This window comes from Dama dama, chromosome 18 (genome assembly GCF_033118175.1).
Source record: "Dama dama isolate Ldn47 chromosome 18, ASM3311817v1, whole genome shotgun sequence".
Classification (NCBI taxonomy): Eukaryota; Metazoa; Chordata; class Mammalia; order Artiodactyla; family Cervidae; genus Dama; species Dama dama.
In genome coordinates, this window is record NC_083698.1 from 53,894,404 (window position 1) to 53,909,916 (window position 15,513).

General features: G+C 39.8%; 1 protein-coding gene across 3 annotated transcripts in view; it reads left to right on the forward strand.

Annotated features, from left to right (window-relative positions):
• Window positions 1-15,513, forward strand: part of DOCK4 (dedicator of cytokinesis 4) — a 479,093-nt gene that overhangs the window by 290,493 nt on the left and 173,087 nt on the right. For all 3 annotated transcript variants that reach the window (XM_061165346.1, XM_061165344.1, XM_061165347.1), the window contains 3 exons: window positions 1,930-2,055; window positions 11,402-11,526; window positions 12,499-12,661. In XM_061165346.1, coding sequence (XP_061021329.1) covers window positions 1,930-2,055; window positions 11,402-11,526; window positions 12,499-12,661 — 414 coding nt within the window. The remainder of the gene's footprint in view (window positions 1-1,929; window positions 2,056-11,401; window positions 11,527-12,498; window positions 12,662-15,513) is intronic.

The window sequence follows — 15,513 nt, forward strand, 5'->3', positions numbered from 1 at the left end:
ATGTTCATGATGATGGTGACAGTGTGGGTGAATGTTTTGAAGGCAAAAGGACAGAAGTAGGAGGAGAACAGAGACACCAGTAATGAGGTGGGGGTAGTGAAGAGCGTGAGTCAAGAAGAAATAGCTGCTGAGACAGATGGATTACAACATGTGTTAGTTTATCTTTGTTTGCCTGCCTCTGGGTTTGGTTTTTGTTTTTTTTTTTTTGCCTCTGGGTTTTAAAAGGAGCCAATAGTACCACATCAAAGTTGTCTCCATCAAACCACCCAGACTTATTCTCCCTGCTTCATCCCATGTGGCTTTCGGAGGGCTGATGCCCTCCATTTTATCGCCTGTCTCCCAGCTCATGTGGGGTGAGGGTGGGGAGTGAGCTAAAAGACAGTTAGGTAAAAATAAGATGAAGATTTAATTAAAGTTCCTGAGTGCCTGCCAGATTTACTCTAATTCTCACAACAACTTTCCAACACCAACATTCTATTAGATCCACACGCCAGGGGACTCGGTGATGCAGCCACATCCTGGCCTTCTTTGCTTACGTCGCTGCCTCATTCTGGTTCAGTTTGAACCCCAGGAAAGGCTTCATCGTCTCTCTGAGCATAATGCTTTTTGTAAAAAGACAAATTTTTCTGATGTTTTATGCACTCTGTAAAGCAAGCAAACAAGCCAACAGAGCACTGCTTTTGTTGTTGTTGTTTCTTATTACTGAAGGGGAGTGAAAGGGAGATCCTGATCTAGATGCATGGCAAATGTCTTACACATTTGTTTCATCCCAGCCTGATTAGCTTCATGGTGCTGTGTGGTAGGAATTGGGAGTAACAAGTGGCACAATAGTAAGGGTGTTATTGAGTGAAAAGGGTGATAAAAATGTAGATGGAGGATTTTTAGAGTACGGTTTGATCATCCTCTTGATTCCATCATCCACATTCATTTTGAGTTCAGGTTAATGATGATTGAAAGTTTTTTTAAAAAAATAAGTCACCTTTGACTGGTTTCATTTTCTATTACTAATGTAAGTGATGGGCTTATTTTTTTCTTTGTTTTAAAATAATAGAGGGAAAAAGGAACAGGGAACTAAAAGGCTTAAAGAAAAGCAGCATGTTGACAATAGGGAAACATATTAAAAAAGATAAGACATTAATTTTTTTCTCTAGCTCTTGCCTGAGATTTGGAAAAATGAGGTATGAAAAATGTGTCGTTTAGTGTCTTCAATATATTCTACTGTGGTCATGTCACTATAATTGGGCTAACCAAAAAAGATAATTTTTGCCATTTTACTGACTAAATTTCTTTTTGTTTATCAAAATGGCCTGCATCTTGCTATATATGCTCAGTAGAAAATAATGTGATTATGAGTTTGTACCATATATAATACTAAGAATACAATGTTGGTTTCATTTTAATCACCTTTCTTACTTAAAAGAAAAAAAAGAAACAGCTATGGATATCCTTAAAATCCTTGAATTTTAATGTCTTTATATTTGTGCTCATCTTTATGGTATTTGATAAGTAATTATTCACAGACTTTATAGAGTTTTTAAGAAATTAGAACTCCCATTTTAAGATCAGTGTCTTCCAGGGCTGAATAGCCCCTGCCATTTGCAAGGATGAGTTTGGTGCAGGGGTGTTTCTGTCAGGCAGGGAATGGAGAAGTGGGTGTTGGGACTAGCAGTCAAACTTCCTCTTCTTAGTGTTCTGTTCCAAGTTTTTTCCAGCTTCTAGGAAGCTTCTTTATAAGTGGATAAACTAAGGTGGTCAAATTGGAAAAGTGTTCTCTAGATATTTGTCTTATAGACTCTGTTAATTTTGTCTCAATGTTAATCTTTAGTTTAAAACAATGACACCATAGATTTGGACTTGATGAAACAATTTCAGTTTCTGTCCATGCTATTTCTGTCCTTCTGTTTCTAATTCTGTTCTCATTTAATTTAGGTTTAGCTGTTTCTTTACAACTCTTGCATGGAGACATTGAGCAAATCAGAAGGGAGTACTCATCAGTGTTTTCTCATGGAGTATCCATCACCAGGAAGTTGGGTTTTTCTAATATTATTATGCCTGGTAAGTGACTCAGAATGAACCACATGATGAAATATGGCTATTTTGTCTCCTTTTGGCACTTGAGAAAGTTTCAGATTGTCAGCGTCAAAGAGTTCAAATGGGCCATGCTGAAGAATAAATTGAGATACTTAATTATTTTTTTTTTCAATCTTTACATTTTTTTCACATCAGGATGGATAACTTGTGGGGGCCATGCCTACTTTTCATTATGACCATAATAAGAAGGAAAACTGAAGTTGAATACAGAAAATATTTTACCCTTTGGTGGGAAGTATTATTGAAGTCACTTAGGGGAAATCCTTACAAGTTTTGATAAGAACATTTATTAAGCAATGGTTAGCCTTTCTTGGAGGATTTTCCACCAGAGGTATATGTGTGTGTAACTAAGCAGTCATATGCAAATACCATATGTATTTTTAGTTCTATTTGTATATATACATCAGATCTATACTAGCAACCAAAAGAGACTCCAAAAGAGAATCCAAAAAAATGTTTGAGTAGAAATGGTAGAGATTAAGGAAATTCACACTATCAAAGTAAATGCCAAGTAATAGTCTTTCATAGGGTCCTGCATCCTACTCTACACAACCGAGCAAAAAAATAGAAAAACCAAACAGTCTCAAATTGTTGACAGTATTTTTAGAAATTAGATCCTTTAAGTCACTGTTTAAATCCCATGTGTAAAAAGCAAACCATGAATATTGCTTCAGACGAGGCCTCTATTACAGCTGTAAGACTTAGTGGTGGGATTGTTGTCCATAAAGACCTAACACGTTGCAGAAACTGACCGGCATTGATCGCTGTGGCATTTGATCTCCTGATGGAAATCACTCATGCAGGGAGAGCCAAGAGAATAGCCTGGAAAGTTTCCTGAGATGACCTGACCCAGCCTGAAGACCCAGTCTGCCTGAGCATCTCCTGTTACTATTGTCAAAAATAACTGTTTACAGCACTGTTTACTTGATGGCATGTTATCCACTGGCTCTTGGAACCATTCATTATTTCCTTCAGTTGCTATAAATAGCTAGTATTTCCTCTTTAGCAGAAAAGAAAAAAATTTCATCCCACTGGGAAGCAAATTGATGGGTAAATCTAATATGAAAAACATATTTTAGAACAGAATGCAGCCAGCTGCTAGAAGAATTCCTCAGCTTGGTCTCCGAGCAGTATCATTGAGAAATGGAAAAAATATCAAGCAACATGACACTTCACTGGCTGAATAATTGTCTGGGATGTGCTCTGCTCACGCAGCTCTTGTCTGGCTTTAATGATGGAAATGAACTTACTGTGGAATCAGGCTTGCTTCTGTCCCTTCCCTGCACCACGTTATAATGGCAGGGTTGATGCTGACCAGGGACTCAATCTTCCCAGACACATGTCTACAGTGCCTGAGACTGCAAGAGATTTTTTTTAAAGCACTTTCCTTTTCTTCTTTCATTTTTTTTCTTCTTTGGCTTCTGAGTCTTACAAATTGGTTGGAGAGATGTGTGTATAAACTTAAACAGCTGAAAAGAAAGCAACTTTACAACTCAATGGAATGTTTTACATTGGCAAACGTATCAGCCGTTGTTTTGTTTTTCTTTATTTTCAGAATTTTGACTTGCCAATTAATTTTCACTGTCTCACTCGTGGCTTTGATGAAAACTTGAGCTGAGTTTTCAATGAGAAAAATGTATGTGAGCAGCATTTCTGATCCCAGTGTTGTACTGACAGTCTGCTAATGTGATGGGTTTTTTTTTTCTTTTTCTAGACTTGTCCTTCAGGGTTAATTTGGGTTCTGATAGAGGTCAGGATGGGTGAGGCATGTGTTTATACCTACAGGACCTTCATTAACTTAGTCACTGCCTTTCTGCAGAATGAATTATCTGTGGTCCTGACACTAATGGGAACATACACACAACTTTTCTTGAGGGTCACAGAGTGTCATCAATGCCAAACTCTTTTTGGAATGGGAAAAACATGGAAATAGAGATTCAAGTCTTGGTCTGTCTTTTACACGGGTTGATCTCTGGAATGTCACCTGGTATAAAGAGGCAACCTGCCCCTATGTTTTTGCCTTGTCACGAAGCCCTCTGTTACTAAGGGTCAGTCATTCAGCACTTTATTTCTTAGCCCTACGGAATTTCCAAAGAAGAAAAATTTCTCTCTATGAAGCTCCGTTACTACCACTTACAAACCAAATAACCCTGCAGAAAGTTCCATGGTCTGGTCTCTGAGCTTATGAGAGGGAGGGCACTGAAAATGTTTCAATCAATGCTCTCCAGTAGAAATATAATACAAGCCACAAATATAACTAACTTTTCTAGTAACCACTTAAAAAAAAAGGTAGGAAGAAAGAGATGAAATTAATTTTAACAGCATATTTTATTTAACCCAATGCATCCAAAATATCCTTTTCATAGATAGCCCATATAAAAATTTTGTAATGAGTTATTTTACACTATTTCAACTTAAGTCTTTGAAGGCTGGTAACTGTTACACTTTACAGCACATCTCTTTTCAGCCAAGTCCCATTTCAAGGACTCAGTTGCCACATGTGGCAGTGGTTACAGGATTGAACAGCCAAGCTCTAAATGTCTTAACAGACTGTACAAAGCAGAGCTTGAGCCTTTGCTGAATACCAGGAAGGACTAATTTTCCACCCGCCAGACATTTTGGAACAAAGTCGGCTGATGTGTCAGGAACGTCATGGGCGATCAGGCCATGCCCTCCTCCCACCCTAGTGGACCTAGGGGTCCACTCTTATTCTGAGTCTATGATTCTTTCTAGGCAGTCATCCTGGTCTCCATGCTTTATCTCCCTACCTGCACACACTCTCCTGGAGACTCGTTCTCTTGGGTGTGTGTGTGTTAATTGCTTAGTCATGTCCGACTCTTTGCGACCCCATGGACTATAGCTCACCAGGCTCCTCTGTCTGTGGGATTCTCACGTATAAACCAGTAAAACTGTCCCTGATTGTTGTGTGTGTATGCTCAGTGGCTCAATTGCGTCCAACTCCGTGTGACCCCATGGACTGTAGCCCACCTGGCTCTTCTGTCCATGAGATTCTCCAGGCAAGAATACTGGAGTGGGTTACCATTTCCTCCTCCAGGGGATCTTCCTGACCCAGGGATCAAACCCACATCTCCTGAGCCTCTTGCATTGCTAGCTGGATTCTTTACCACTGAGCCACTCTAATTAATACCTTCCAGTGCATTCACTTTTAGTACATCTTTAAAGTTCCTAATCCTACAAGGACTTACGGGAAAGTCGTAGAATGATGGGGCCATGAAGGGTTGAGATTTGGAGACTAGAAGACCTTGCTAAAACTTACTAACAGAGCCTATGTTTCAAATGGTTGCCAGCAATAGTAGCTGTGATAGTGATTCCAAGATTTATTTTCCAAGTGTCTTCAAGAGTAAGCCTCCTTTTTGTTTTTTAGGCAACAGTTCAGGTAAGTCGAACTTCTATTTGGTCAAAGTTGACTAGATAATGATTTACAAGACTGGGGAAAGAAAAATGTTGTAGATATATTTGCCTCCCATTTAAGAAGATATATAGTTTTATTCTTTTAAATATATATATTATTAGTATTATTTATCACTTACTGGAAGAGATATGTACATCACCAGATGGAATTGCCTCAATTCTTTTAAAGAGGTGGGAACCTACTTGAATTGGTCTTCTCTAAAAAATATATCCTAAATCTAACTAAAATTCACCACCCCCTAGGCCAAGTCATGGACCTCTACATCACACAGTTGCAACTGGTCTGTTTAAATCTGAACCCCCTGATGATGCCCTTACCAAGGGGACAGTGGTCTCTCAACCAACAAATGCCACAGTGACCAAGGAGAGAGAGAGGCTAAGAGTCTATTGTGTCACCCTAAGGGTGGATCCCCATCCAAGTTCACACTGGGGGAGAGGCTGGTGCCCCCAGATTAGTAAGCTGACATGCCCCACTGCCCATGGGTATAGGACTTTTCCTTACTGCTACAATCAGAGATGCATGTGTTGTTCTAGAGTGTAAAGGGCACCCTGTTCCTGCTCCTTTTTCTCTGCACTGCTGCCTGGAAAGCCCCTCATGACTGCTATTGCTATCACTTGCCACTGTTTGTTTGATAGTCATCAAAAAAGAATTAAAAATCTACCCCCTCAAAAGTTCAACATCTCAGTGTACGCTTTTAAAATAAAACAGAAACAAAACACCAGGTATGTTTTACTTAAGCGTACTCCATGTGAGAAATCCAAAGTTAATTTTTCATCCCATGCATAAATTTTCCTTGTATGTGATTTGCTTTGATTTCAGTTACGTGGAAACCTTGCCCTTGCCCCTTGCTCTGTCCCCTCCTTGAAAATGTCCTGAGGTAATGGAAGTTTAAGTGTGCATGGCATGTTGTATTCATTTCCTATGACTGCTGTAACAGATCAGCACACGTGGAGTGGCTTAAAACAATGCAAATAGACTACAGTTCTGGGGATGAGAAGTTTGCACGGGTCTCTCTGGGCTAATATCACGGGATCAGCAGGGCTGTATTTCTTCTGATGATTCTGAAGGAGAAACCATTTCCTTGCCTTTTCTAGCTCCTGGAGGTGGCCTGTACTCCTTGGCTCATGGCCCCACATCATTCAACCTCTGATTCTCTCATCATATCTCCTTCTCTGACCCTGACTTTTTGCCTCCCTCTTATAAGGACCTTTGAAATTAAATTGAGCCCACTCTCATAATCGAAGAAAATTTTCCCATCACAAGAGCCTCAACTTAATTATGTCTGAAAAGCCCCTTTTGTCATGTAAGGTAACCTATTCTCAGGTTCATGGGATTAGGACCTGGACATCTTTGGGGAGGTAAGGAAGTGCCTGCTACACAGACAAAGGGCCATCCTGCTCAGCTACATGTCCAGGCATGAATTTCTTCCTCGGGTCCCTGGGGATGGTTTCCTGGCTGTACTTGAGTACTTAAATGGCCAAGATCACATCATCACATCTCATGTCATCTCTCAAAATGACTTCTTTCATGTTCAACTAGTTTCCTTCTACCTTCTTTCTGCTGGGTTGAGTTTTCCTGCTTGTAACCTCAACATTTCAAAGTTCAGTTAACTTCTTGTCACCTTCATCTCTCCACTGATGAGTACCTTCTCCGTATTGTTTATGGTCTGAAGCATACATGTTCTGTCTCCTTCCTAGAAATGAAATCATTGCTTGACAACTAGTCTGGCCAATTAGGGTGGGACTAATATCTTCCTTGCTTAGGGCATTGGTCTTTTGGAAGCAAAGGCTAAATTGCGCTAGCTTATTTGATGAATGTTCTTACCTGTTGAATTACATTTTTATGGGTAAAGCAGAGATACTGATAACACATTGGACATGTTTCTTAATCTCTGTACTTCAGTTTCCTCATCTGTAGAATGGAAATAATAGGACCTTGTTTAAGGTTTTAATGAGGTTTTAATGTGAGGATTTAATGAGATATTCTACTTACAGTACTTGGCAAAATACCTGACTACTGTCTATCTACTACTAAGCACCATCATCATAATCTAAGTCACAAAAATCCTATAGTCATTTACATATGGTCTTTTGTTTTTAAGAAGTACAGAAACTTATTTTCCAACTCCAAAAGTGACAATTGTCTAGCATAGAAGAGGCCCTGGACTAGCCCCTATGGCTGAGGACAGTGTTTTACTTGGTGTGATGAGCTTGTCCTCTGTGACTTTATCCAAGGCATTCATAGGACAGAATCAACGTTTGTGGATACTGATAAAAAAAAGCCTGTTGCCCATTGAGGATAAGCCACAAATCAACCCCATTTGATTGTAGTCACTGAACTCTTTTTGAATTTGTTCCTACTGCTGTGGCCTTATCTTTTTCTCATCTACAGTGATATTTTGAAGGCTTATCAGCAGAACAGGGCCTGTGAAACAGAGGAAAGTGTCAAGCCCGTCAAATTTACAGAGTAATAAATTTAAGAGGTGCAAGGTGTTAATAAACATTGTCAGGCAAGTAGCTTTTCATGACTGGTGCTGTGACTCCACTTCAATACTCACCTTATGATTTCTCTCTTAATTACCCAGGATTTGCTTTCTTAACACCATTTGGGCTTATTAGTTTTCTTTAGGTTGGCTTTCTCTAGAGTCAACCTCAAATGTATTAACTTTAATTAACACTTGTTTCAACTTTATCCTTTGACATATTTTGGCAAAACACGGCACCTTGCCGTATTAGAACACAGCAAGCTATGGATTCCTGACAGGGGTGGACACATGTAGAATGTCATCCGGGAGAAATGTTCTTGTCATGTGTTCTCTTTTCAGAGAAATCTTACTTCAGTCTAAAAACTTTGCAAAATAAAAATAAAATTTTTTTAAAAGTTTGGGGAAAGATGAAGAGGGTTTCAGGGACAGTGACAGTTAAAGAACAGAAAAGTAAAATGTATGTATAAGGTGTTTTTATATATGAATGTGTTGTATGTTAGAAATTCTACAGAGAAGGAAACATAACGTAATAAAGTAGCCTTGTCCCTCCTACTGGCTCTCCCACCCCTACCTCTACCTTTACCGCATCCCACTTGAGTGACACAAACGCTTGAGGCCCGAGGTTTATCTTGCCCTGTCTAGGCTAATGTCACAGACAGGAGACAGTGGCAGGGAAGGGTGGAATCCAGATCTCCTTATTCAAGTCTTCCTGAGACCCTACATTCTTTAGACTTATTTGAACTCAGAAGAGAGAGAAGAATCCAGCTCAGTTACAAGCAAAACCAACTGCAGGGGTCCATTTGGGAAGCGAAGGCCATGTTAAACCTCCCTTTGGAAAGACAGCCTCGCTTCCCCGGAAGTCTCATCCTCTTCGTGAGGGCTCCTCTCAGGGGACAGCCCCTCTGCCTCATTCAGCACCCTGTCCCCTTGTCTGTCTCACTTTGATCCATAGCTCTTGGCATTATTCAGTGTGCTCTGTGTTTTTCTTCTTTGTTCAAAATCTTTTCCCGCTAGAATCTAAGCTCTGCAGTGAAGGCATCTTTGCTTTGTTCATTGCTGAGTCTGCTGGACTTAAGATAACATCTGACACATAGTAGGTGCTCACAATCTATTTGCTGAATGAATACATGGAGAAAGAATTTCATGGCCCTGGTGGTATTTTACTCTCCCTCCATCCCTATTCCTCTGCAGGGCCCAGCCTGCATACAGGGAGAAACAGGTTGTCTTGCAGGCCTCCCTCCCTCCACTTTGCTTAAGCCAGAATTACTGGCCCTGCCAATAGATGAGAGTTGGAAGTCCCCCTCCCAAGAAACACTTACGCTTCATTTTGCAGGACAGTTAATCCCCATGTGGTTTGGACAAGCTAATCACTCATTATGAGAAATTTCTAAGGTAAAAGCCCCTGTAGCTACACTTCCCATTAATCAGTGTGTGTTTTATAGTCTATGTGTCACCTCAGCCACTCATCATATGTCACCTACTCCAGAAGCAAAGGAATTTTCCTACTGTTGTGTGTGTGGGTGTGTGTTCTAAAGTAACCTTGATTTTTGTATTGTTTTTTCACCTGGCAGATCTGTTCATTGGAACAGTATTGTCAAGAATTTCCCCTCAGACAGTTGTTGAAATAGCACATGTGCAGACCATTAGCACTGCAGGCCTGTTTTGAGTTGAAACTGGTGAATTTGGAGGACATACTTTGTGAGCTTATTTATTCTGCATTGGAATTGTTAAAATAAATAGTGTTGAGAATGTATGTGTGTATGTATGAATATATATATATATAAATAAATATATTATAAACTTAATGATAAATATATAGAAGTTAAATGAATCAGGTTATAAAACTGTAGAGAATTTGTGAAATTTGTGGGGTCATATTTTCCTAATTTTTTAAAAAATTGAGATGGTTAAACAAGAAAACTTTCAAAGCATGCAAATGTAATTTTATATGTGTTGAAATACATTGCTTTTCTCCTGGAGTTCCAAGTTCATTGCCTGTTCAAGTTGATTTGTAGGAGCTACATGAGAGTACTGAGAAATTTGTAAGGCAGAGACCACTGTATCAGTTGTTTTCATTAATGTGTTCCTTACATACACTTTCTAAAGAGGGAGTGAGATTTCATCTTTTTTAGAACTTATTCAGTGTCTCCCTTTTGTGGCCCATCTGTTTCCTGGTCAGACAAGGTCATTTGCCGATGATGCTCTTATTAAAAGCCGGGCTTTGTGGAGGAAGGAGACCATGTACACTGGTATTCCCCCATGGTTTTGAAAGCCAGGGTACTTTCTTATATACATTTCGGTCAGGAAGTTTGATAAATTTCCCAAATGTGGGTACATTTGTATGGTTATTGCTCCTTCTGGTGATTTGCTTTCTTAAGGAGAGGGTTTTATTGTTTTTTGTTTTTTATTTTTTATTAGAACAAAGCAGTATTGCTTTTGAGTGTTCAAATGTTTGGAAGCTGTGTTAAGTAAAAGTACATTCAACCTTGCTGACCTCACCAATATTTACTTTCAAAAACTTTCTAGTCAAACGTTGTTGACTTACTTCTTGTGTCCGTATCCACTTATTGCCTACCCCTAATTTAATTCTTACAGGAGAAATAAAAGCAGGTTGTCAAGGAGAAATAAAAGCAGGTGTTTGCCTCTCTTTGCTGTTTGGCATACAATTACTATTTTTTTTTTTTTTTTCTTGCTGTAGTAAGAAAGGGGCAAAATGAAAAAAACATTCAAGTTTCATAAATAGCCAGTGGAGAAAAAAACAATAGATGATATATGTGTACATAGACTATGTCAGTTTGAATCCAGGGCCTTTCTCATTTGTTTTATAGCTTGATGGCAAGAAATATTAAGCCAAGTGTCTCTGTATGCCTGAATTATTCTACATCTGTGTTTGTAAAGCACTAACCTGGCTTCTTCCAAGAGTGAGATCATTTTGTCCATGAATTTTAGATTTAAATTGTAACTGTACCCTTTGCAGTCCTATCATTTTCTTCCACTTAAGTATTTCTTCTTCTCTAAGTGCCTTGACTATAAAGTATTGAGACTAGTGTCTTTGAACCACCCCTTCTCAGCTGTCATTCTATAATCACACCTCATAAATGAGAGAAATATTGAAAAATGGTGAAACTTGACAGCAGCTTTCTACCCAGGTCCTTTATTTCCCTCCTAAATGTACATTTTCAGTATTGCTAATTTCAAGCTAGCAGAGGCTGGCCTTTGCTTTTCTTGGATGTTGGCACTAAGGGTGAGGATCTTATCATAGAAGTATAAATATTGTATGTTGTATGCTATAACACTATTTTTTGTGAACTAAACTTTTCCTTGATAGAGTACTCTTATTATACTTCCTACTATATATATAAAATGCCATTTCAATTTTCCTCTCCTGCTAGGTGAAATGCGGAATGATTTATATATCACTATAGAAAAGGGAGAATTTGAGAAAGGAGGAAAGAGTGTGGCCAGAAACGTGGAAGTTACGATGTTCATTGTAGAGAGTAGTGGCCAGACCCTGAAGGTACGTTAATGCTGAATTCTTTTTGGTAAAACAATTTCACATCCTTGCCTTGGGTTCATCTTTAGTGCGATCAGGTAACTTATGATTTGCAATATTTTCAATCTTATTTTTCTTCTCCACCCCCATGTAGTTTGTTTGTTTGTTTTTAATCATGAAAAGAGGGAAAATAAACTTTCAGTTTGTTTAATTAATCATGTCAAAAACATCCTCATAGCAGCTACTCCTTAAATGCAGCATTTTTATCCCATTTCATTTTTTCTCTTTCATCTGTTATAGCTTTGGAGAGGTATACTTTTTCTTTGTGCAGTTGGTTTTTTTTATTTTTAGTCGCTCAGTCATGTCTGACTCTTTGCAACCCCATGGACTGTAGCTCTCTAGGCTCTTCTGTCCATGGGATTCTCCAGGCAAGAATACTGGAGTGGGTAGCCATTTCCTTCTTCAGGAGATCTTCCCTAACCAGGGATCAAACCCTGGTTTCCCACATTGCAGGCATTCTTTAGTGTCTGAGCCCAAATTTAATCCTACGTATTTTCATTATGACCAAAACAGGATGTAGAGATTAGAGTATTGCTGATCAGGGTGATCATTTCAGATTCCTTTGTTGAAGAAATATTTCATGGGAGCCCCGGGGCTTACTGAGTTTTATAGGAAGACACGGAAGGCTTTTGGCTGTGGCTGGTTGAGAATTTTGCTTTGTAGTTGACTCTGAGTTGGGCACGCAGTTGCTCAGCTAGCATGTGTCACTGAGGTCCACCTTTGAGCAATTAGGCCCTGGGAGACCAGCCTCAGGATGATCCAAACACAGCCTGCCTGCAGAAGCAGGTGCAAAAACAGCCCCGAAGAGGACTGAGGACGTAATTTCACATTAAGTGCTGTTTTGGGAGCACACAGACACAGCAAAGCAATTGTTCTACTCCTTCCAAAATCATCTTGAAATGAAGCTGTCTTTAACCTGCATGTTTCCTTTGTCAGGATTTTATATCCTTCGGCTCTGGAGAGCCACCGGCTAGCGAGTACCACTCCTTTGTGCTTTATCATAACAACAGCCCCAGGTGGTCCGAGCTGCTGAAACTTCCTATCCCCGTGGATAAATTCAGGGGTGCGCACATCCGCTTCGAGTTCCGGCATTGTTCCAGTAAGTGGATGGAGTGTCTCCGTGGCCTTGTTATGTTGGGTACTGCTTACTAAGCTGAAACAACAGTGTGGGATAGTCTGTAGAAAGTGCGTCACCAACCAGAGACCTCCATGAGAGAGAAATGGAGGTGAATGGAATCCTGGAGGTAAATGGGTGCCATTGTCAAAAAACCAATAACCTCTATGGAAAGAGATGAAAGAGAAGGAGGAAACGAAGTGGCTGTAGAAATCTACAAGGTTTTTCTGAAGGTGATCACTTGCATAAAAATCAATTCATCACTTTCACAGTCTAGGAAGACTACACAGAAAGAGGAGATGGGTTATTAAAGGCCTGACTGGCTCCTGTTGTCTTAGGCACCCCTGACTCTTGTGCTGTCTTTTCAGCCAGGAGCTGATCCAGCCCTTAGACAGCTCAAGGGAACCCTCGTGGACTTTCCTAGGCATGTGAAGTTACCAGGAAAGCCTCTGATTGGCTCAGATTCATATTTGATTTGCATATATCTATTATCACTGTGCATTCTCAAACGTGACTGGCACTTTACAGGACTAGTAAGGAGGCCAGAATGAGCAAGTGAGAGAGTTGGAGGTGAGAACCAGAGAGGGACCAGCAGAACCAGATCCTCTGTTGTGTTTTAGCTCATGGGAAGGAGGACTTTGGACTTTATTTGGAGTGAGAAAGAAGCATTAGAGGTTTTAGATTGAAGTTAAGTCTGCCAACTGTATGGATGATAGATTGTAGGTGGGCCAGATGGGAACAGAAAAGCCATTCAGGAGGCTTTTGCAGAATTCCAAGTATGAGATTTAAGTGGTTTGATTCTTTTATACAGATTTATTGACAGATTGGATGTGAAAGGAGGAGAAAATTCAAGGTTTATCTCAAGATTTTGGCCTCAGAGTGAAGGGGTCATTTAACGAAGTGGGGAAGACAACACGAAGACTCTGTTTGGAGAGAAAAAAATCAAACATTCCATTTTAAATATGCTGAGTCTGAGAAGTCTATTAGATATTCAAGACATCAAGTAGGCAGTTGAATGAGATCCAAGCTGGAGACTTAAACTTGATAATGAGAACATGTAGTTCATTGGTGTGCTGTAAATATTTAACCAGCACTCAGAGTGATGGAGAGGGGAGGGGAAGCCCTAAATTATGGCACTTGCTGACTTCCATGGGGTAAATACTCCTACCATGGTCAATTTCAAGCTGCCAACATGACGTCACTGATCTTGTAGTTGAGGGAAGATGCATACTGTCAGTTCTTATGAACCAGTACAGGTCAGCTCCAGCATATCACAGATATCCGTGGTTTTCAAAGCCGAAACTGGACAAGATGTCTACGTATAAAGTTTAGATAGCAAAGGGAAGTCCAAGAATGGATCCTTGGGTCACTGACACATTTGGATTTGGGGAGAGTGAAAAGTAGTCATTAAGAAGATTAAAAAGGAATAGCTAGTAAGGTTGAAGGAGAATCAAGGAAGAATAGAACCTAGGAGACTAAATGAAGAAAGTTTTTCACAAGGGGATTGATCATGTGTCAGGTGCCAATGATAAATAAATTAAGGACCAAGAAATGATCTCCTGATTTGGCATCATGGAAGTCATTGAACCTGACAGGTGGTTCTCTTGGATTTGTGGAGTTGAAAGCTGACTGGAGTCAGTCAAAGAGTAAGATGGAGAAAAGGAAGGGCAGGCAGTGAGTATAGACAGATCTTTTAAGAAGCTTTGCTATAAAGAATACTGGCGAGCAGAAAAGTGAGATAGTAGCTATAAAACAAGTAGGTCATAGGAAGTTTTTGCTGTTGTTTCTTTTTTTAAATGGAACCTTTAAAGTATGTTCGTTTGGGAGAAATCATTCAGTAGAGAGGAAAACCTGATGATGTAGAGAGTGGGGACGCCTGTAGGAACAGTGTCCTTGAGTTGGGAAAGGAGCACAGGACCTAGGACTCAAGGATAAAAATTAGCCTTGGGTGGGAGTGTGGGCAGTTCAGGGCTAGGAGGGCAGATGCAGGTGAGTGATAGGTGGATGTGAGGGTGTGAGGGAGTGCTCTCTCCATGAGCTGAAAGTGAAAGTATCAAGGTATTGGAGGCTTAAGAGACGAGGAGAATGGATGAAATTATTGTCTAGAAAAGTAGAGGAGTGTGCTGATGAGGTAAACGCAGAAAGTTTGCCTCTCCCAGAACGCTTTCGTAGTTAGTGCGCATTAATTAAGCTTAGATTAGGCACAGAATAAGCCGCAAATTGGATTCTGCCAAGGTGTAGTGTTATGAGTGGACATGTGGAAGGGGGAGGGTGGAGGGTATTTTCACTGAGGTGATTAGAATGATGGGCTATAGAAATGGAAAGTGGAAGTGGAGGGGTAAGGAGTGGTGAGTCAATATATTGGAGGTCCCAGGGGGCAGAATTGTGCAAGTTGAGCTACAATAAGAAATATATTGGAAAGTCAAGAGGTGAAATCCATAGATTCAGGGGTTTTATTAATAAAAGGGGCTTGTATTATACATATTATACGTAACAGTCTATTTAGTTCATTAATCCTGATCTAATAGCTTAGGGGAAAAGGCTACGTACTTTAAACTTTACTTGGTATTTATATTATCTTATAACCAAGGGCACATTTGGGGAAGCTATTGCTTTGTTCCTTAACTTTGCTAATTTTATGCATCTTGGAATTTTGTTTATCTTTCCGAATTGAATACCAAAAACCACACCAAAAAGACAGTCAAAGCAACTTAAGAAATTATTTCTAAATAAGTCTTGCCCCATAAATCACAAGTTCCATACCCAGCACACTCACTGACGTAGAAATCTCTTTCCAGAGATCTTTGCTGTGACTTTTGTTTGAGGAGTGTTGGTAT